At 45.1% G+C, this 23,229-nt stretch overlaps 1 protein-coding gene across 1 annotated transcript in view; it reads left to right on the forward strand.

Moving 5' to 3' along the window:
* The window catches only part of EFTUD2 (elongation factor Tu GTP binding domain containing 2), a 36,456-nt gene that overhangs the window by 383 nt on the left and 12,844 nt on the right, over nt 1-23,229 (forward strand). Inside the window, exons 2-15 of the mRNA XM_048829767.2 lie at nt 1,540-1,648; nt 3,336-3,501; nt 3,921-3,999; nt 8,401-8,476; nt 13,001-13,066; nt 13,347-13,382; nt 14,876-14,966; nt 16,463-16,545; nt 17,055-17,221; nt 18,251-18,375; nt 19,937-20,000; nt 20,651-20,741; nt 21,270-21,405; nt 22,147-22,274. Coding sequence (XP_048685724.1) covers nt 1,544-1,648; nt 3,336-3,501; nt 3,921-3,999; nt 8,401-8,476; nt 13,001-13,066; nt 13,347-13,382; nt 14,876-14,966; nt 16,463-16,545; nt 17,055-17,221; nt 18,251-18,375; nt 19,937-20,000; nt 20,651-20,741; nt 21,270-21,405; nt 22,147-22,274 — 1,413 coding nt within the window. The 5' untranslated portion in view covers nt 1,540-1,543. The remainder of the gene's footprint in view (nt 1-1,539; nt 1,649-3,335; nt 3,502-3,920; nt 4,000-8,400; nt 8,477-13,000; nt 13,067-13,346; nt 13,383-14,875; nt 14,967-16,462; nt 16,546-17,054; nt 17,222-18,250; nt 18,376-19,936; nt 20,001-20,650; nt 20,742-21,269; nt 21,406-22,146; nt 22,275-23,229) is intronic.

Below are 23,229 nucleotides of genomic sequence, written 5' to 3' on the forward strand. Positions count from 1 at the left end.
GCTGTGGACGAGGTGATGTGGAGGGGGGATGCAGGGGGCTCTGGACGAGGTGATGTGGAGGGGGGATGCAGGGGGCTGTGGACGAGGTGATGTGGAGGGGGGATGCAGGGGGCTGTGGACGAGGTGATGTGGAGGGGGGATGCAGGGGGCTCTGGACGAGGTGATGTGGAGGGGGGGATGCAGGGGGCTCTGGACGAGGTGATGTGGAGGGGGGGGATGCAGGGGGCTCTGGACGAGGTGATGTGGAGGGGGGGATGCAGGGGGCTCTGGACGAGGTGATGTGGAGGGGGGGGATGCAGGGGGCTCTGGACGAGGTGATGTGGAGGGGGGGATGCAGGGGGCTCTGGACGAGGTGATGTGGAGGGGGGGATGCAGGGGGCTCTGGACGAGGTGATGTGGAGGGGGGGATGCAGGGGCCTCTGGACGAGGTGATGTGGAGGGGGGATGCAGGGGGCTCTGGACGAGGTGATGTGGAGGGGGGGATGCAGGGGGCTGTGGACGAGGTGATGTGGAGGGGGGATGCAGGGGGCTGTGGACGAGGTGATGTGGAGGGGGGATGCAGGGGGCTGTGGACGAGGTGATGTGGAGGGGGGATGCAGGGGGCTGTGGACGAGGTGATGTGGAGGGGGGATGCAGGGGGCTGTGGACGAGGTGATGTGGAGGGGGGATGCAGGGGGCTGTGGACGAGGTGATGTGGAGGGGGGATGCAGGGGGCTCTGGACGAGGTGATGTGGAGGGGGGATGCAGGGGGCTGTGGACGAGGTGATGTGGAGGGGGGATGCAGGGGGCTGTGGACGAGGTGATGTGGAGGGGGGATGCAGGGGGCTCTGGACGAGGTGATGTGGGGGAAGTTGGGGGATGTGATGAGACGCAGGGGGTTCTGAGAGGGGGGATGTGGGGGACTTGCTGAGGGTGATGTGCTGGGAAGTTGGGGGCTGTGGTGATGTGGGGGAAGGCAGGGGGCTCTGGACGAGGTGATGTGGAGGGGGTGATGTGCGGGACTGGCAGAGGGGCTCTGGAGAGGGTGGTGTGCTGGGGCTTGGTAATGTAGGGGGTGCTGGTGATTGGGGCTCGGAAGGGTGTTGGAGTGCTGGGGTCTGATGGAAGGGGTTCTGCAGGGGGTGATGTGAAGGACTTGGCAGAGAGGGGTTATCTGAGGGCACACTGGGTGCTTGTGCTGGGGGCTTTGGGGAGGATGACATTTGCCAGCGATGCTGGGTGCTGGCAGAGGGGACTCTAGGGAGGATGATATGCTGGGCGATATGCTGGGCGTGGCAGGGGTGCAATGTAGGATGGGCTCTGGTTGCTGATTAACCAGGGGCTCTAGGGTGAGTGATGTGGGATGGGTGCTGGTGAAGAGGGGGGTCATGGGGGAGCACTGGGTGATGGCAGAGAGAGTCAGTTATCAAATGTGTTTAATAAATAAACTTAAATGACAGGGTGGGGGGGGGGGGCGGGATGCACCTTCATCCATGGTGCAGGAAAACAATTGCCCCAATTATTCTAGTTACACATGGCTTTGTCTCTCTTGGTACTTAGCATCATGGACACAGACCTGTATGATGAGTTTGGGAACTACATCGGGCCAGAGCTCGACTCCGATGATGATGATGATGAACTGGGCAGAGAGACCAAGGATCTTGATGAGGTGCAATGAAACTTGCGCAAAAAGATCTTAATTTGTATTTTCACCAGAATAACGTAATACTGAAATGAAGCATAAAGAAAAGGAGGACTTGTGGCACCTTAGAGACTAACCAATTTATTTGAGCATAAGCTTTCGTGAGCTATGCATCTGATGAAGTGAGCTGTAGCTCACAAAAGCTTATGCTCAAATAAATTGATTAGTCTCTAAGGTGCCACAAGTCCTCCTTTTCTTTTTGCGAATACAGACTAACACGGCTGTTACTCTGAAACCTGAAATGAAGGTTATTCATGTCTTAAGTTTTCCTACTCCTGCTCTAACCTGTTTCTCCTGAATTTTAATCCTGACTACAGTTATCAACCGATCTCTGGTGCAAGCTGAAAAGTAACTGTTCCTTCTGTGTCAGTGTCTCCTGTACCCAGAAAATGATTTTTTCTCTCTCTCTCTCTCTCTCTCAAAAACAAAACAAAACCCCACACCACAGCAAACTTACTTAATGTTTTCAAGGAAAACTTTGATGTACTATTAAATATTCTGATTTAGTAGATTTCTAAAAACAAAGTATCTAAAAATATAATAAAAATTAAAAATCTAATAGGAAGCTGCCCTCTTGATAGTCAGAAAGAGACAAGGAAATTCAGCTTCCACTTGAATGTGTGAAAAAAAAATAAGAAACTTTCTCTGTTTTAAGTGAGTTTCCTTGCTGTTGTACGCATTCAAATAGGAGCTCCATATCTTGTGTTTTAAACAAGATCCTTACACTGAGTCCCTCATTATTTTACTCATACTTTCCGGTGTCTCCCATTAAGAGATGTTAACACCAACACATGACACTATTAGTCATGTTTAATGCATGACTGGAAGGTGTTCAGAGATTATGATGATGAGCTTGGTGTAAGAACATAGAATAGGGGAATATGAGTAGTATTTATATTTATGAAAACAGAAACAGCCACTGATATGTTTAGGAATGGTGCTGAAAATTGCTCTTTCACTGTGAGTTCTTTGGTAGATCTTTAGTGATCTAAGAAATTGGAACTAATCACTGGATTGTTCCTTTAAAGAAGTAGAGCTCCTAATGGTGCCAGTATTTATATGTATATGCAAAATAATCATTATTGTACTAGTGAAATCATAACTCACACACGTGGGGTTTTGGGGTTTAATGCACAGGGTTTGGTAGCTGCACTTTGATGCAGAAGGGGTCCACTGTGTCTCACTACTTGTACTGCCAGCCTTGGGTATGTTGTGCATATGGATAAAGGGTACTGGTATCAATTGCTTGCTGTGCAAACATCACTTGCATGTGACATTGGTATCTGATTTAAAGATGACCTGCTGTTCATTGTGGCTATCTGGAATGGATTCAAGGTGGAAAAATGGCCTCCAAACTGAAAGTGGGGGAGCCCATCAGAACGTTTTTCAGGACCTGACTTTGATCGGTGCCTGATACAGCAAGACTGGGACCTGCACTGCAGTTGCATATGATCTAGATTCTAGTTGTAGTTATGATGGCCAGATTCTTTTCCAGCTGCGTCAATGACTTGAAGTGTGACCATCAGCTAATCACCTACCCACTTACTGCCTCCAGTTTCCTAACTGTAAAATAGGAGTTTAATGTTTGTATAGTGCTTTGAGATCCTTGGATGTAAAGCTCTAAAGAATAGCAAAGTATTGTTCTTGGTTTCAGCTTGATGATGATGACGACGACGATGATATAGGAGATCATGATGAAGATCATCCTGGAATGGAAGTGGTACTGCATGAGGATAAGAAATACTATCCGACTGCAGAAGAGGTTTACGGGCCTGAGGTAGAGACCATAGTGCAGGAGGAAGATACACAGCCTCTCACTGGTGAGTAATGAGAGGTTAGTAAATCATGGGTGCGATCAGGGAGGGTTTCTTAAAACAAACTTGTAAGGGAGAAGGAAAACAAAGTCTTGCTGCTGGCAGTATCGTTAGTTTTCTCACTTCAGAATTCTCTCTGGTTAGCGTTTGGTTTGTCGTTTTAACAGAAGTTCTATTGAGACAGTTAACAAAGAAGAATTTTGTTCATGAGTTAATTTAAAGATGGCAAATAAAAACTTATTTCAGTTTAGTTTCTGATCCTCTGCACGTACAAGAGTTAAAGGGATGCCATCAACTTGAAAATCACAGTGCCAGCTTAAAGTTTTGTCTACTATTTATTACAGTTAATTTCTAAAATTAGAGAGAATGCTGGGGCTGAGGGGTACTAGGGAATACCTTTCCATTTTTCTTTGGTTTGTTTCCAGAGCCTATTATTAAACCTGTGAAAACCAAGAAATTCTCCCTGATGGAACAGACGTTGCCTGTCACCGTGTATGAGATGGAGTGAGTACTGTGTGGCTTTCTTTTTCTTTCAAAAGTTCGTATTTGGTTCAAGTCATTCATACAGTGTACCCTTTGCTTTCCCATGTTCACAGGCTGAGGGGAGGTAAGAGGGATTGGTATGTACCACTCGGAGGAAAAAGCTGCTCTAGAGTGGAGGTGAAAACGTCTTGTCTTCCAGCTTTCCAAAACAGCAGCAGTTTGGCCTTTCATTGGCATAGGGATACCATCAGCAGAACTGCAAGAGCAGCTGGTTTCCCTTTTTCTAGCTAGAGGGGAGAAGGAAGAAGGTACAAAAGGAACTGAAGCTTAAAAATGCATTCCACTCACTGCACTGCACAGCACACATAGTGTCGTTACTTCACTAACTTCAGAACCCTAGTTTTCACCGGTTAATGTGGAGTTTGTCAGTCAGAAACCCACACCTTGAATTCACTTAAAACATAGCTATTTTCTTGAGTGGCTCAGAAAAAGTGCAGAGAGAGTCCAGAATCCTGGGTGCTAGTTACAGCTGTCCTACTGACTGTATGAGGCACTTTGTAGATTGTAAGGCCAGAAAGGACCATTGTGGTCTTTGACATCCTATATAATGCAGTATGAGGCATTAAGCAGATCTTTTAGAAAAACATCCAATCTCAATTAAAAAATGTCCAGTGATGGAGAATCCATCAAAGCCCCTGAAAAATAACTGAAGAGAAACAGTCAAAGGAAAGAGTCCCATTCAGTTACATCACATAAAGGCAGACGACTAAATATTGACAAATTTTATAAGAGCTTGTATACAAATGCAAGAAGTCTAAATACTAAGATGGGTGAACTTGAGTGCCTGGTATTAAATGAGGATATTGCTTTAGTAGGCATCACAGAAGCTTGGTGGAATGATAACCAATGGGACATGGCAATACCAGGTACAAAATATACTGGAATAACAAAGTAGGTCGCACTGGTAGGGGACTCGCACTATATATGAAAGAAAACATAGAGTCAAACATATAAAAATCTTAAATGGATCAAACTGTACCATAGAATCTCGATGGATAGAAATTCCATGCTTGAATAATAATACAGCTGTAGGAATATACTACTGACCACATGACCAGGATGGAGATGGTGACTATCCCCATATTGACTGGGTACATGTCATCTCAGGCCGGGATGCAGAGATAAAATTTCTAGACACCATTAATCCTGCTTCTTGGAGGAGTTAGTCCTGGAGTCTTCAAGGGGAGAGGCTATTTTGATTTAGTCCGAAGTGGAGCACAGGATCTGTCCAAGAGGTGAATATAGCTGAACCACTCAGTAATAGTGACCATAATGTAATGAAATTGAACATCCTTGTAGGGGGGAAAATACCAAAGAAACCCACCACAGTAGCATTTAACTTCAAAAAAGGGGACTCCACAAACATGAGGAGGCTAATTAAACAGAAATTAAAAGGAATGGTCACAAGAGTGAAATGCCTGCACATTACTTGGAAACTTTTTTAAAACACCAAGTGAAGTGAGCTGTAGCTCATGAAAGCTTATGCTCAAATAAATTGGTTAGTCTCTAAGGTGCCACTAGTACTCCTTCTCTTTTTGCGAATACAGACTAACACGGCTGCTACTCTGCAATCTATAATAGATATAGTTTCAGCTTCTATGCCTCAAATAAAAAAAAGGAAAAAAACAGAAGACCAAAAAAAGCCACCATGGCTAAACAACAGAATAAAAAAGGCAGAGACAAAAGGCATTCTTTAAAAATCGGAAGTCAAATCCTAGTGAGGAAAATGGAAAGGAACATAAACTCTAGTAAGCCAAGTGTAAAAGTATAATTAGGCAGGCCAAAAAAAGAATTTGAAGAGTAACTAGCAAAAGACGCAAAAACGTAACAATCAGTGGAGCCACTGGACAATTGAGGTGCTAAAGGAGCACTCAAGGAAGACAAGGCAATTGTGGAGAAGCTAAATGAAGCTAAATGAATTTTTTGCATCCGTCTTCACTGCAGAGGATCTGAGGGGAGATTCAAACTCCTGAGTTGTTCTTTTTAGGTGGTAGATCTTAGGAACTGTACCAGATTGAAGTGTCAATAGAGGAGGTGAATAGGAGGGCTCCCCAAGGATCTGTACTGGGAACTGTGCTGTTCAACATATTCATAAATAAGGCTCAGATTTAGTCATGGGTATTTTTAGTAAAAAGTCATGGATGGGTCACGGCAATAAACAGAAAAATTCACGGCCCCTGACCTGTCCATAACTTCTACTATAAATGCCCCTGACTAAATTTTAGCTGCTCTGGAAAAATGGGTAAACAGTGAGGAGGCAAAGTGTGCAGATGATACTAAACTACTCCAGAGAGTTAAATCCAAAGCAGATTGTGAAGAGCTATAAAGGGATCTCATTAAACTCGGTGACTGGGCAACAAAATAGCAGATGAAATTCAATGTTGATAAATGCAAACTAATGCCCATTAGAAAACGTAATCCCAACTATACATACAAAATGATGAGGTCTAAATTATTTGTTACTACTCAAGAAAGAGATCTTGGAGTCATTTTAGATAGTTCTCTGAAAACACCTGCTCAGTGTGCGGCAGTACTCAAACAAGCTAGCAGAATGTTAGGAACCATTAAGAAGATAGAAAATATCATCATTCCACTATGTAAATGCCTGGTACCCCACACCTTGAATACTGCATGGAGTTCTGGTCCTTCAATGTCAAAAATAAATAAATAAAATAAAGTAAAATAAAATTAGAGTTGAAAAAGTACAGAGAAGGGCAACAAAAATGATCAGGGGGATGGAACAGCTTCCATATGAGGAGAGATTAAAAGGTTGAGACTGTTCAGCTTGGAAAAGAGACGACTGGGGGGGATAGGATAGAGGTCTATAAAATCATGACTGGGGTGGAGAAAGTAAATAGGGGAGTATTATTTACCCCTTCACATAACAGTCAAACCAGGGGTCACCCTACGAAATTAGTATGCAGCAGGTTTAAAACAAACATAAGGAAGTAACTTCTTCACACAACATATAGTCAACCTGGGGAACTTGTTGCCAGGGGATTTTGTGAAGGCCAAAAGTATAACTGGGTTAAAAAAAGATTAGATAAGTTCCTGGAGGATAGGTCCATCAGTGGCTATTAGCCAAAATGGGCAGGGGTACAACGCCATGCTTCAGGTGTCCCTAAACCTCTGACTACTAGAATCTGGGAATGAATGACAAGGAACGGATCACTCAATAAATTGCCCTGATCTGTTACTCCCTCTGAAGCATCTAGCACTAGCCACTGTCAGAAGATCAACATATTGGGCTAGAAGGGCCATTGTCCATTTTTATGTTCTTATGTTAAAGTTGTTACAGTGGTTAATTACCCTCACTGTTAAAAATGTGTGCCTTATTTCTAGTCTGAATTTGTGTAGCTTCAATTTCCAGCCATTGGATTTTGTTATATCTGTCTGCTCGATCAAAGAGTCCGTTATTACATTCCTGTTCCTCACATAGGTCTTTATAGACTATGATCAAGTTATCCCTTAACCTTCTGTTGGATAAACTAAATAGAGTTCGCTCCTCAAATCTATCACTATACAGTATTTTGTCAAATCCTTTAATCGTTGTCATGGCTCCTCTCTGAACCCTCTCCAATTTATCAACATCCTTCTTGAATTGTCCAGAACTGGACACAGTATTCCAGCAGTAGTTGAAGGGACTATAATATAATTAATGCCAAGTAACATGGATTTATGGAAAATATCATCAAATTAATTTAATCTCCTTTAATTCTTCTTGAGCCCTATATCAGCCATTCCATTATCTTGTCAAGGTGACAGGTCTCTATAATTAACTGGGTCATCCCCTTTTTAAATGTTGGCACAACAGTAGCTTTTTTTCAGTCTTTTAGAACTTCCCCAGTGTTCCAAGAGTTACTGAAAATCAACATTAATGGTCCAGCAAACTTCTTGGCCAGCTCTTTTAAAACTCTTGGATCCAAGTTCTCTGGACCTTCTGAATTAAAAATGTCTAGCTTTAGTAGCTGCTGTTTAGCATCCTCCATAGTTACTGTTGGAATGGAAGGTGTATTATCATCATCATATGATATAAATACATCGTCTGTTTTTCCCAAAGTACAGAACAGAAATATTTATTGAACACTTCCATCTTTTCAGCACTGTTATTGACAGTTCTACTATTTCATCAAGTAATGGATCAATACCATTGGTCCAATACTTAATCTCTGTGGGTCAGCTTCCCAGTCTGTGAATTGAGGATGTTTACGTACCTGGCAGGGAACTAGGAGAATGAACGTTCTAAAGCACTTCAAGACCCTGGGTTGAAAGGTGTAGCTGAAGAGCCAGGTCTTACTGGGGGATCGTACTGTGGGCAGAATAGAAGCAGCTAACTGTCATTTGTTTCTTCCCTTCCTCTAGTTTCCTGGCAGATCTGATGGACAACTCTGAGCTGATTCGGAATGTGACCCTGTGCGGGCATCTCCACCATGGCAAGGTAGAATGAATACAGGGCTGTGCCTAGCTGAGGACAGAGGGTGTCTTCTGTGTTAATGAATCAGCTGGTGCTGTTGAAGGATAACAGCACACTTGTGCAGGGACATGCCTTGCTAATAGCACCTATGTAAGAGCTCACTGGCTCACAGTAGTGACTGTTTTTTTAATTAGGAGGCCAAGCCGATTGTTGATAGTCTCTCAGTGGTTAAAGTAGTAAGCCAGAAGCCAGTTATGCATTCAGTTCTGTGTTCTCTAGCTAATGCATGTGTAGTTATCTAACTCTGCTTTAAGAAGTGATGTGTACGCATCAGCTTGGGAGTGTTTGATAGTATATATCAGTACAATATGTAGGTAGATCTAACCAATTGGGGAAGAGGGGAGCAATACCCTTACCGTGGCCTTGTCAAGGCTGCCTTCTGCTGTGATGCCTACAAAACCAGGCCTGCTCCTCACGGCTAGGGAGCTGACAGAGTGTGACAGTCCCTCTTTCCTTCCCTCCTTTGCTCTTACTAACTCCCACATTTTCCCCTCTACTCCCAATGAATAAAGAAAGGGAAAAAACCCCAAATGTAACTAGTCATGCTGTGTACATTTTTCACAGTGTTCATCTACTTGTATGTTCTTTCCCTGTTAAACATCAGAACGGCCATACTGAGTCAGACCAAAGGTCCGTCTAACCCAGTGTCCTGTCTTCTGACAGTGTCCAGTGCCAGGTGCCCCAGAGCAAATGAACAGAATAGGGAATCATCAAGTGATCCACCCCCTGTCGCCCATTCCTAGCTTCTGGCAAACAGAGACTAGGGACACCTTCCCTGCCCATCCTGGCTAATAGCCATTGATGGACCTGTCCTCCTTAAATTTATCTAGTTCTTTTTTGAACCCTGGTAGAGTCTTGGCCTTCACAACATCCTCTGGCAAAGAGTTCCACAGGTTGACTGTGCATTGTGTGGAAAAAATACTTCCTTTTGTTTGTTTTAAACCTGCTGCCTGTTAATTTCATTTGGTGGCCCCTAGTTCTTGTGTTTATGAGGAGTAAACAACGCTTCCTTATTTACTTTCTCCACACCAGTCATGATTTTATAGACCTCTATCATATCGCCCTTTAGTTGTCTCTTTTCCAAGCTGGCAAGTCCCAGTCTTATTAATCTTGCCTCTTACGGCAGCCGTTCCATACCCTTAATCATTTTTGTTGCCCTTTTCTGAACCTTTTCCAAGTCCAATATATCTTTTTTGAGATAAGGCGACCACATCTACACCCAGTATTCAAGATGTGGGTGTACCATGAATTTATATAGAGGCAATGTGATACGTTCTATCTTATTATCTATCCCTGTCTTAATGATTCCCAACATTCTGTTCGCTTTTTTGACTGCCACTTCACATTGAGTGGATATTTTCAGAGAACTATCCACAATGACTCCAGGATCTCTTTCTGGAGTGGTAACAGCCAATTTAACCCACATCATTTTGTATGTATAGTTGGGATTATGTTTTCTAATGGGCATTAGTTTGCATTTATCAACATGGAATTTCATCTGCCATTTTGTTGCCAAGTCACCCAGTTTTGAGAAAAAAGAAAAGGAGTACTTGTGGCACCTTAGAGACTAACCAATTTATTTGAGCATGAGCTTTCGTGAGCTACAGCTCACTTCATTGATGAAGTGAGCTGTAGCTCACGAAAGCTCATGCTCAAATAAATTGGTTAGTCTCTAAGGTGCCACAAGTACTCCTTTTCTTTTTGCGAATACAGACTAACACGGCTGTTACTCTGAAACCAGTTTTGAGAGATCCTTTTGTAGCTCTTCGCAGTCTGCCTGGGACTTAACTATCTTGAGTAGTTTTGTATCATCTGCAAATTTTGTCACCTCACTGTTTACTCCTTTTTTCAGATCATGTATAAATATGTTGAATAGGACTGGGCCCAGTACAGACCCCAGGAGGACACCACTATTTACCTCTCTCCATTCTGAAAACTGATCATTTATTCCTATGCTTTGTTTCCTATCTTTTAACCAGTTACCAATCCATGAGAGAACCTTCCCTCTTATCCCATGACTGCTTACTTTGCTTAAGAGCCTTTGGTGAGGGACCTTGTCAAAGGCTTTCTGAAAATCTAAATACACTATATCCACTGGATCCCTCTTGTCCACATGCTTGTTGACCCCCTCAAAGAATTCTAGTAGATTGGTGAGGCATGATTGCCCTTTACAAAAACCATTTTGATTATTCTCCAAGAAATTATGTTCATCTATGTGTCTGACAATTTTGTCCTTCACTATAGTTTCAACCAGTTTACCAGGTACTGAAGTCAGGTTTACCTGGGGTCCTGTAATTCCTGGGGTCTCCTCTGGAGCCCTTTTTAAAAATTGGTGTCATATTAGCTATCCTTCAGTCATTTGGTACAGAAGCTGATTTAAATGATAGTTACAGACGACAGTTGTTAGTCCTGCAATTTCACATTTGAGTTCCTTCAGAACTCTTGGGGGAATACCGTCTGGTCCTGGTGACTTATGACTGTTTAGTTTATCAGTTTGTTCCAAAACCTCCTCTAATGACACCTCAATCGGGGACAGTTCCTCAGATTTGTCACCTAAAAAGAATGGCTCAGGTTTGGGAATCTCCCTCACGTTCTCAGCTGTGAAGACTGATGCAAAGAATTCATTTAGTTTCTCCGCAATGGCCTTATCGTCCATGAGTGCTCCTTTAGCATCTCCATCGTCCAGTGGCCCGACTGGTTGTTCAGCAGCTTCTTGCTTCTGATGGACTTAAAAACGGAAAATTTGCTATTACTTTCTGAGTCTTTGGCTAGCTGTTCTTTCAGAAAAAAATTTTGGCCTTCCTAGTTATATTTTTATACTTCATTTGACAGAGTTTATGCTCCTTTCTATTTTCCTCACTAGGATTTAACTTCCACTTTTTAAAGGATGCCTTTTTGCCTCACTGCTTCTTTTACTTTGTTGTTTAGCCAAGGTGGCTCTTTTTTGGTTCTCTTCCTATGTTTTTTAATTTGGGGTATACATTTAAGTTGAGCCTCTATTATGGTTTCTTTAAAAAGTTTCCATGTAGCTTGCAGAGATTTCACTTTTGGTGCTGTACCTTTTAATTTTTGTTTAACTAATCTCCTCATTTTTGTGTAGTTCCCCTTTCTGAAATTAAATGCTACAGTGCTGGGCTGCTGTGGTGTTTTCCCCACCACAGAGATGTTAAATTGAATTATATTATGGTCACTATTACCAAGCAGTCTAGCTATATTCACCTCTTGAACCAAATCCTGTGCTCCACTTAGGACCAAATCAAGAATTGCCTCCCCTCTTGTGGGTTCCAGGACTAGCTGCTCCAAGAAGCAGTCATTTAAGGTGTCCAGAAACTTTATCTCAGCACCAGTGAATGCTGAAGCATGTGTACCAAGAAAGGCCACTACGCATTTGGCAATCACTTGGTAACCGAAAGCTTCAGTGGCACAATAAGGTGATCATCACAAACCCAGCTATCTATGTTTCTAATGATCGAATTGCCCATTACTAATACCTGTCTCTTCCTAATAACTGGAGTTCCCTCCTCCGGAGAGGTATCCTCAGTGCGAGAGGATACCACAACATCATCTGGAAGGAGGGTCCCAGCTATGGGATCGTTTCCTTCTGCTCCAGTTGGATGTTCTCCTTCCCTGAGACTTTCACCCTCCTCAACAGCACAGAGGCTATTAGACTGGGGGTGGGATCATACTATTGTGTCCTGGAAAGTCTCGTCTGTGTATCTCTCTGTCTCCCTTAGCTCTTCTAGCTCAGCCACCTTGGCCTCCAAAACCCATACATGCTCTCTGAGGGCCAGGAGCTCCTTGCACCGAATGCACACATATGCTACCTGCCTACATGCTGCATTGGGTGCAATACACTGGGTAGCCCCCCACTCTGTTGCTGGACTTCTGCCTGCATTCTCTTTTTACTCCTGCCACTGGTTCCTTTGTTGTCGTTTTGTTTTTATCAGGGGATGTTTTGTAGCTTAAGTTTAAAGAAGTTTAAGAAATGTTAAGTGTATGTAGTGCCCCCTGTAAAATCCCTCACAAAACTCCCCTGTTAGCTGCTCCTGTTCACTAGTTCCTCTCGTTGCTTAGTAGCGGGCTCTTTAAAGCCCTGGTCTTCCTGAGTATCCCCACTCCATGGTTAAGGGTTGTTCCTGACCCTTCATCTCTTGTGTGTGCTTTAGATTGGAAGCCCTTCAGGGCTCAGATTACATCTATTTATGTTTGTACTGGTGCCCAAACAGTGGGGCCCCCATCCTGAGTGGGCCCATAGTAAAATTGTAGTAGTATTAATGATCTGTCAGTTACTTCATCACTACTCTGATAGTTTTAGTCCCTTGAGAGATTGCTATCACAGAGAGTCCACTTCAGATAACATACAGTTAGCCACCAGCTCCGCTCCCTCCCACCTCTCTGGCTAAAATAGCAAAGATTTGGTGGCCCATCTATATCTGCTTATCAGCCATACGGTCACCTTGCTTTTTCTTGCCTTTTTCATACTTTCAGACTTGTTTTGTGGATTGCCTGATAGAGCAGACGCACCCAGAGATCAGGAAGCGCTACGACCAGGATGTAAGTGGCTTTTCAATATGTTCTGATCGTTTGGGATGACAGGAAGGCAGAGGGTGCTCACATTCAAATAGAGAGATTCTGTGCATGAGGGAGAATACAATCTAAAGGTTAGAGCCAAGAACTGGAAGTCAGGCATCTGGGTTCTGTTCTTAGCTCTGCCATTTATTTACTGTGTTGTTTATATGTAGACAGCCATCACTTCCTAGTTCAGACTTCAAAATGTTTGATATAAAGACATCTTGTTTCATGATCTGACCCTGAGAACTGTCTGTTTCTGCAGCTTTGCTACACTGACATACTGTTCACGGAGCAAGAGGTAAGTGCACCTTGAGATAGCAAGCTTGAGATAGCAACTAACTCTGGCAAACTGCGCTCAAGCTGCAGAAAGTCATGAAAAAATTAATTCTTCACTCGTAATGCTTCCGAGTGTGACCTCTTTTGCCCTGTATGTTGGGAGGAAGGTTCATTTTGATTCATCACACCAGTTGATCTGTAAACCAAGGATCTTATTGCTTCAAGCAATGACAAGCAGACCAAACCTTATGTTCCTTCCATTACTCTTGCCTCCTTATATATAACCTTAATAGTCACGTTTAATTAAATAAAAAAGATATACTGAAGCTGACCACCTGTGGCAATCTGGTCAGTTGTCCTTGTAGTTGAAACTGCCAAGAGTTTCTCTGATGCTGAGGCTAACTGACCAATGTAGTATTATGAAAGGGCTATTTAATATCCTGCATGTTGGAGGTAAATGTAAAATTGGTGATGGATGTATTATTTGGATGGAAGACCAGCGAATGCTGAAGTGTGTGTACCAAGAAAGGCCACTATGCATTTGGCAATCACTTGGGAACCAAAAGCTTCAGTGGCACAATAAGGTCAGATAGACACAGACTGGCCAGCCAGCCAGATCACCTTAAGAATCCGGGTGGCACTTGATCTGCAAGGGGGATTTGCCGTGATGATGATGACGGTTATAAAGTTAAACTCTTTAATTTCCGAGGCTGTCCCAGTGGCACGTGTGGGTTCGGTCTGTGAAGGGAAGGCGCAGGGCAGGGGTTATTCGCTGCTGTGGCAGTGGAGGGTAAACTCAGAGATCAGAATAAACAGATTCCATTTTTCATAAATCCTGGGCTTTCTGGGATTTGAACCTTTAGACTGAAACAACAAGGTGTCCGGTGGCACCTTAAAGACTAACAGATTTATTTGGGCATTAGCTTTCGTGGGTAAAAACCCCACTTCTTCAGATGGCTTATGCCCAAATAAATCTGTTAGTCTTTAAGGTGCCACTGGATTCTGTGTTAGTCTGTATCCACAAAAACAACACAGCTACCCTCTGATACTTACAACCTTTAGACTGGGGTCTTTGATTATATTTAAAAACAAACTGGGTCATACTGATTACACATTGTTGGTGCAGAGTCATGTCTGGGTCTGTTCTGTCAACTTTGTATTTCCATCCCTTCACTGTTTCTTTACACTGCGTATGGGCAGAGCTCGTGCCAGGGCATGACCTGGTGGCAGCAGCAAGAAGGGAGGCAGAAGGAATTCATTCTCCCATTAGCTGAGTGCAGTATTCAGGAGATTTCTCTTTCCTCAGATGACCTGGGTGTTAGCTACTGCTCGAGCAGGTTTACTGGGTGTCTGGATCAGCAGCCCAATCCAGTATGGCAGGAGAATGGGACCTTGGGATGGATGGGCGATTTCCTGTGTCTTGTCTGATGAATTCTCCTTCCATGGTTGATTGCCACTTCCTTCAGTCATGTTGCACTGTAATTTATCTGCTAATCCTGACTTCATTTCTTTCAGAGGGGTGTTGGAATCAAGAGCACCCCGGTAACTGTTGTTCTACCGGACACCAAGGGGAAATCATTTCTCTTCAACATCATGGACACGCCAGGTGTGTTGAGCTGATCCAGACACTAACAATTTGTGGGTTTAATCCTGGCAGTCCTGCTTGTGAGTTAGTCTCAGTAAAGCCAGTGGTGCTATTGGTGTGAGTAAGAAATGCACGTTTCAGTAAAGGCTTCCACAGATGGGCCCCAGTTCATAAAACCTATAGGTCTTCTGAAAGAAGGTGCATAGACATGAATGGAATATTAAAAATATAAACCACTGTCTGACAAAGGGGGGTCTGAGGGGGGCTTTGGTGCTAGGGCATAATGGAGTTTTGCGCCAAACCAGTTTACATTTTCTCAAATCCAGTGTCTGTCTATTTAAATCTCATAGACCAGTTATTCAGTTTAGACTTTATAAAGTGCAACAACACTCTGAAAAGTTTCCCTTCAAAGATGACCTCCTGGGGTTTCATGTTTACTCTTAGTAATTCCATTTCAGCCCTAACAGAGCTTCAGATCTGACCTTCCAGCTGGCTGCTCTCTGCTTCTGAAGACACTACCAGCTATAGAGAGATTTTGCAGCTGGAATTTAGCTGGCAGTTTTTTGTTTCTGATGCTTAAGGCAGCATAGGCTTCAGCTCGTGCTCTCTTAGCTGGACTAGTTCCTTCATGACTAACAGGACTGAGAACATTGCTCTCTCACTTTTTCGAGGTCAGACAAGATGATCAGAATGGTCCCTTATTGGCCTTGGAACCTATGAATCTTGTTTGTGTATGAGCTGAATCAGCAGAGGTGACTTAAATATATGGGAAGTAGATGTGTGGCCAGATTTTCAAAGTCTCAGCACCCACGTTTGGGCCAGATTCTTCCAAAGTGCGATTGTGAGACTTACGCTTAGGTTTTCAGAAGAACTTGGTGCCTGCCGTACTGAGCTCTTTGGGCAAGAAAGTGAAATGCATTCATTCCTGCTCTAATCAGAGCCACACTTCTGCTTGCTATGTATGGAGTTACAAAACAGCCTGGGACTGGAGACTGATACAGTGCATTACAAAATAACACCCCTGTTGTGTCCAAAGAGCTTTCAGTTGAAGCCAAGGAGAGACAAGCACAGAAGACACCAGAAGAGGCAGGAGGGTTTTGCAGGGATTATACTGGTTGCTGCCCAACTCTGCTCCTTAACTTAGTTCATTCACCTCTCTGAAAGTACTACTTTAATTACCACCTTTCCACAGGCATTTGCACAAAGATCTGGGGATAGAGTTACAGTTGCAAACAGATGACTATTAGAAACAACATTAGTAGCATGCTGTAGTCTCAAAAATCAGCATCAGACAGTCTGGGAAGGTCCTTGTACACAATGCTGGCAACAGTGCCCTGGCTAGATTAACTGAGGTGCTTTCTGGAAGGCAAAGGAACACCATTCTTCTCACCCCTGCCCTCTGGAGTGCAAGCTTGTGACCAATGACAGGTTATCAGAGGTGCAGGCAGCTTTCCCCACTCCAGTGAGTCATTTCTGTGAACTGGGCTCACTGAGCTTTAACTGCTTTTGTTTTGAAGGCCATGTGAACTTTTCTGATGAGGTTACTGCCGGTCTTCGAATTTCCGACGGAGTTGTGCTTTTCATTGATGCGGCCGAGGGGGTAAGTGTTAGTCTCTTTTACCTCCTGTGGATGTATTTCAGAATCTCTTGAGCTCCATGATCCTGACTTCAATCTAGCTGAAGCAATCTGTGTAGAGTTCATTTGCATTAGTGATGGGGCTCTTTGGAGGCTGATTTAGAATGGGTAGCATTTTCTAGGTATTGAAGCAGAGAGTTATGGCTCCTGGGTTCTATTTCCAGGTCTGACACTGATCCACTGTGACTTTGGACTACTCGCTTAACTACTTTGTACCTCCATTTCCCCCCACATCTGAAATAAAGATGATTATTTATATCAGAGGTGTCAGAAGGGGTGGCTTAAAGGAATGCTCTTGGGTCAAATACATACTTCTAAAATTCATATTATTAGCAGGTCACTGGTGGGTGAGCTTAGACTTTTCTCCAGGCTGCTGGCCTAGTGGATAAGGGTCACTGCTTTGTCTGTCACGCCCCATAGAGCATGTTATCAAGGGCTTTAGCTCGTCTGGTAATGCTCCTTGTTTTCCACAGGTTATGCTGAACACAGAGAGGCTGATCAAGCACGCAGTGCAGGAGAGGCTGGCAGTGACAGTGTGCATTAATAAGATAGATCGGCTGATCCTGGAGCTGAAGCTTCCACCCACTGATGCCTATTACAAACTCCGACACATAGTAGATGAGGTCAATGGCTTGATCAGGTAAAGATTTGTGAGGGGGCTGGTCATTGGAGCATGGTATCCTTGGCCCACTGAGTCCATCTTGGAGTCTGTGTTTGAGCATCACTCATGCTAAAATCAAAAGTATATGTCATTACAGTTGCATGTCATGGAACCGTTCTCCACCCATGGCAAGTGCACGCACTAGATACGTAACTTGGAATGGATTTGTTCACTTAACACACATTTGGTGGAGAGGACTTCACTGTTCTACAGTGTGTGCATGTACATTTTTTGGGGGGGGTGGGGGAGCCCTGGCCCTGGTCATTATCTGGTGTTTTGGCAGGGCCAGCCTGTCCCATGGTGGATGTCCTCAAAATGGTATGAAGCTGTAGATAATTTTTTTTTAGAGCCTGGGCTGAGATTTTTTCAAAGCTGACCAAGGGATTTGAGTTTCCAATTTCCATTAAAAGGTAATGGGACTTGGGCATCCCAATCTGCTAAATCCCCTGTGAAGTACTGCTGTCTCTCAAGCATCCCTGCGTACTGCTGTGCCCCTAGTGCAGTGGGACCCTTCCTGAACAGGGCAGAGGGGAGGAAGGCAGCATTTCACTGCTGTCCATACACACCGTGTGTTACTGCCCGCTGCTTTATCAGGCGCCCTACAGAACAGCACTGGCAGTTGGGATGGTGGCATGTTGCAAATTCACGTTTTCATTTTATTCCATCCCGGCTTTGTTTGTCCTCTGTTGGTCTCTTCCCCTCAATTGTCGAAAAGGTTTTTTTTTCCTTCTCCATTTCTTTCATGTGTTTTGAAAAGAGTAAACAATAGTTAATTAAACTGCAAAATACCTTTAGATGAAGTGTGTGTGTGTGTGTGTACAACAACCAACCCTAAAACACAGCTCCTTAGTGCTGGAGCCCTCTTGTAGGCCCCTGAGGGCAGTGCAGAGTTCCTTCAGTGGAGTGGCTCTTGTTTCTGGGTTTAGGTTCATTGACAGTGTCTTCCTCTGTTTATATCTCCATCACTCTATAGAGTTATGCCGTACATAAAAGCTTTCTCTGTTTCAGCATGTATTCCACCGACGAGAACCTGATCCTCTCCCCTCTTCTGGGGAACGTCTGCTTCTCCAGTTCCCAGTATAGCATTTGCTTCACGCTTGGCTCCTTTGCAAAGATTTATGCAGACACATTTGGTAAGACTCAGCCAAAAACCATGCACACATCAACATCTCAAGTCCTGTTAACTTCTGTGGAGCCCCTTCAAGTACTTACAGCAGCTCAGGTCTTCGCTGGCTCGTGTATGCACTTATATGCTAGCACATGCAGTCAGAAACATTTAGGGAGCTGAGAGTTATTGCAGAGCCCAGTTGGGGTATTTCTCACCTGCCACTTTCTGGTTGTTGAGGAAACAGGAATACCAGTGAGGAACGTTGTTGGATAAATATTTTCTCTTGTAATTCTTTATCTTGTAAATATCGGAATGGGTGGAAGCCACTGTATGGTACGTACATCTATAATGGAGAAAACCCACTGTCGCTGTTCTAGATAAAGGGTTACATATGTGTTGCCCTCTGCATGGGGTAACAAAATGGTTCAGAGCTGAAAGGGTTAAGAATCTTTCAGCATAGCCATGAGGAAAGCCCGGTTCTCTGGAGTTGAGACTCCACTGTATCCAGGCTGAAGTTTGCCCCGGGGGGTCTTGCCCTCTTCCTGCCCCCTGGATCTTTTTTATGTAACTGTCCTGGCTGTGGTTTGAATCTCTGCTGCCTCGATGCCAGCCTGAGGCAATCTGCCTGGTGTGAAAGAGCAGGCAGTAAAAGAATAGCCATGTGCTTAGCCTGGCCAGCTAGAACTTGGCAAGTCCCAGGTTCAGAATGTCCCACGGGGCTGCAGTTGTGGTGAAGTTGGGATCTAGGAGATGCTGCCAGGCAGCTGGCCCAACTTTGGGGGTGGGCATGAAAAGCAGCCTTTGTTCAGAGATCAGGGGGCTGACGCTCTCATGCACCATAAGAAGGAATAAACAAGATCCTCTTTCATTGTGGCATCCTTTGGTGCCCGGCCTGAGGTTTTCCCGACTCTCAGGCTAATTTAGCATGCGGGCAGCAGTTGGTGAGGCACGCTAATGGACTGTGCATTTAGTGGAAGTGGTGCGAGTGGGTGCTGATGTCTTATCACTTGTAAACTCAGCATGACTTGAAATCTAGAACTACGGTCCCGCCTATTCCCTGGGCATTTGAGGAGGGATATTCATGTAAGGACTTAGTACACGATCTAAAAGCTAGGGAAGGGAGGGAGAGGGGATGCTGAGAGATACTCGTAGGCAGAAAATATTGTAATGAGCCTGGGTGGAAGGTGGAGATCATGCTATGCCAGCTGCCCTCCAGTGCTTAGCTTGAGAAGTGAGTTGGAGAAGCGAGTGGATCCCGTAGGTCGGCTCTTTTCAGTCATAATTTTTTGGAAAGAGTTCCAGTGTCCCTTGGAACTGAACAGACTCCTTGGGCCCTGACTGATCCCCTTGTCAGCAGTCAGGTCACAGACACTGCACTCCCTTCTCACCGCTGCGTGGTTTTCCAAGTTAGTGCTGAGGATTGGTGTCAGGGAATCTTGCTCTGCAGCTGCCTGAATTTCAGCCTCAGAGCTGTCGAGCCAGCGCCCTTCTGCAGCTCTGAACTCCCTTGATCATTTACAAAGAAAACAATGGAGAGAGGTATTTCATCATGTGATAGCTGAGGTTATTTCTTTATTCCCTTGTAGGAGACATCAATTACCAGGAGTTTGCAAAGCGGCTTTGGGGTGACATCTACTTCAACCCCAAGACGTACGTAGTGTTTTTAATTATCTTTGTTCACCAGCTTTATTACTGTGCAAGCAGCATCTCTTGCCCTCCCCGCCCCCATCCTGTAGAACAACAGAGGAGTTGGAAGAGGCTGAGTTGAGCCTCTCCTCTACTAAGTGTGAATCCACATTGCTGTGTGTCCTGCCTGTTGGTGGCACAGCGATCATGTTCCTCTGCACGCATGGTTAGTTGTCATTGCTGGGCTTACCCTGGGGCATAGACATGCCTGCTCTAACCACCGGGATTATGCAGAGGGATTTTGAAAGGGGATGTGGGATGGCATGTGGCTAAACTTCCTGTTTTTCTGAGTGGTTGTGGATACCTTGGAGGGGTTGCAGGTTCAATTCCTAGGGACCTAAATGCCCTACTAGCATTCCTACTAAATGCCCATGAGGGTGCATTGGGGTCTGTTTTTTTAATAATGTGTATAGCTCCATAGGAGTGCACAGAGCTCCCCAGGACAGGTCAGGTCAGAGTCCCTGCCCAGCAGATCTTACACTCTGCGTAGGGGGAAGGGGGAAATATGAATATCCAGGCATGCAGGGGCTAGTGTACATATCACAGAGGTCATGGTGCTTTTGGGTGGCAGAGCACTTTCCATTCACATCTTTCCCCTTGGCTTTCCTGCACAGACGAAAGTTCACTAAAAAGGCCCCGACCAGCAGTTCCCAGCGGAGCTTTGTGGAGTTTGTCCTAGAACCCCTGTACAAGATCCTGGCTCAGGTACATGCTTTCTTTCCCCTTCCCTTTGACGTGAGTGCAGTGCCAAGTGATGGAAGCCTGTAGTATCTGTTGCTGAGTGTTTAAAGACTGAACACTAGATGGCGCTACACATGAAATCTGTCTGCTGTCCTGTTAGGAAAATTCCACAATCACAAATGTTTGTGTCTGAGGGGCAGCCCCTTCTCTTCCGGCACCTGTTCTGCTCCTCGTTCCAAATACGCCCTCTGTTCATGGTGCTCTCCTCAGCAGGACCTGCACCAGGTGCGTTGGATCTGGGATGTGTCCCAGTGGCCACCAAGTACTAACTTTAAATTACCCAACCAGTTTCACTGCAGGAACTAAACTGATCTGAACCCAGCTCTCCCAGGTTAAAAGGCCCGATGTTAGCCTGCAGGCCCCCTAGTCCTTTCACACTGATGTCCTGTCCCATCGCCATTTGAATGGCTCAGATGTACCGTTGTCTGCACACGGGAGTCAATGGCAGTGAATCTCTCAGTAACTGTGGCAGTGGTGTGTGCCGTCCCACAGGTGGTTGGTGATGTGGACACCACTCTCCCCCGCACTCTGGATGAGCTGGGCATCCACCTGACCAAAGAGGAGCTGAAGCTAAACATTCGACCCCTGCTAAGGCTTGTCTGCAAGAAGTTCTTTGGGGAGTTCACAGGTAGGTCCTGTTTCTCCCCTGCCCTAGCCGCTGGGCTCCTGTAGCTGTGCAGTGCTCTGCCAGCACTCTGGGCCGGTAGCTGGATGCCTCGGCTGCCAGTTTAACCTGCTGCGGGCAGAGCATTAGGGCTCTGTTTTCAGTGGTGATGTCCCCATGTTGCAGGTTCCCCTCACTTCTCAGCTGGTGCTGGTGGTGCCCATTGCTCCATGAGTCAGGCTGCTTATTTTGGTGCCTACATTTGGATTTAGAGACAAATTGTAGGTTCCTGGCTTTTAACGGTCTTGGCCTTTGCACCTAAACTCAGTTGACTGAGTTGGAGGAAGTGAGACGTAGGTGCCCAGAAGCTCTAGTATAGTTTCCAGGCCACACGTTGTACATGACATTGATTTGCACTGGGTTCAGTATGCCAGGAACTCCCTGAAAATAATTCATTTGCGCACACATGCCCTCAACTCTGCCTTCAGCATGTTCTCCTGAAAGGCTGCCCCTGAACGCCCCAATGTGCAGCCTAAAACCAGTAGGCTGGCGTCCTGTGGGGGTTCACTGATCCTTCGCCAGCAGCACAGTGTCCTCTGTTGGCAGTTCCAGTATAAGCTGTCCGCTCCCAAGTGAGTTGTCACCCAGGACTGTAGACTGACTAGTCCTCTGGGTTAAAGATGTCGTGTTTTATTCAAGCCCCCTCAATGCTGTACTCTGGATTCCTCCACTTAGCAGCATTCTCATGAAGCTCTGCTCTCCTAGGCTTCGTGGACATGTGTGTGCAGCATATTCCCTCCCCAAAGGTGGGAGCCAAGACCAAAATCGAGCACACCTACACCGGCGGCGTCGACTCAGACCTGGGGGAGGCCATGAGCGAGTGTGACCCTGATGTAAGGACCCCTTTCACTTACCATTACCTCTCTAAAAGCAGCATGGGGTAGAAGAGAAGTCCTCCTTTCCTGGGGTCACCAAGGCAGCCTCCTCCTAGAGAGGCATCCAGCAGCATTTCACAATCTCTTATCTGCTACTGAAGCAAATCTCTCCGCTCTGAGAAATTCAGAAGCCTGCCAGGGCAGCCGTAGAGAGAGAGGGTTATTGGAGAATGTGCAGGGAAAGACAGAGATCAGGACTGAACTTCCCAACAGTTGGGAACTGCACTGTGATGGTGGGATGTTCGGGGCCTTTTGTGGACAATTATTTTCCATTTTAGATGAAGGTAGATCTCTGCATGAAAGTCTGACCTGAAAAATTGGTCTGAGCTAGCCTGAGCAGAGTTTCTGCCTTTACAGTGTCTTTTGTACTTAAAGGGATCACTTCTTCAAATGTAGCTTCCTCTGGGGTGGCACTCGGCAGCTGTTTAACAGTCCCACCAATGCTAGACAGCAGCTTAGGAAGTGAAGAATTGACCTGTAAATAGTAGAGCATCACCTTCAAACTGTTGAGAAAGAGAGTGCCTTGCCCCATTTAAGGTCTGTGTAACTAGCGAAAATTATCAGAGGGGGTAGCTGTGTTAGTCTGGATCTGTAAAAGCGGCAAGGAGTCCTGTGGCACCTGATAGACTAACAGACGTATTGGAGCATAAGCTTTCGTGGGTGAATACCCCCTTTGTCGGATGCATGTGATGAAGTGGGGATTCACCCACAAAAGCTTATGCTCTAATACGTCTGTTAGTCTATAAGGTGCCACAGGACTCTGCCGCTTTTAGCAAAAATTAATTACCCAAGCAGATTTACCAGTGCTAACCGTCAAGGGACCTGGGCACGACCTGGGTTTTGTGTCTCATCTGAAATATGGGACCTCCAGCAGCACAGAAATTCTAGCACTGGGTCTTAGGCTAAGGAGTGA

The sequence above is a fragment of the Caretta caretta genome, chromosome 27 (genome assembly GCF_965140235.1).
Source record: "Caretta caretta isolate rCarCar2 chromosome 27, rCarCar1.hap1, whole genome shotgun sequence".
Classification (NCBI taxonomy): Eukaryota; Metazoa; Chordata; order Testudines; family Cheloniidae; genus Caretta; species Caretta caretta.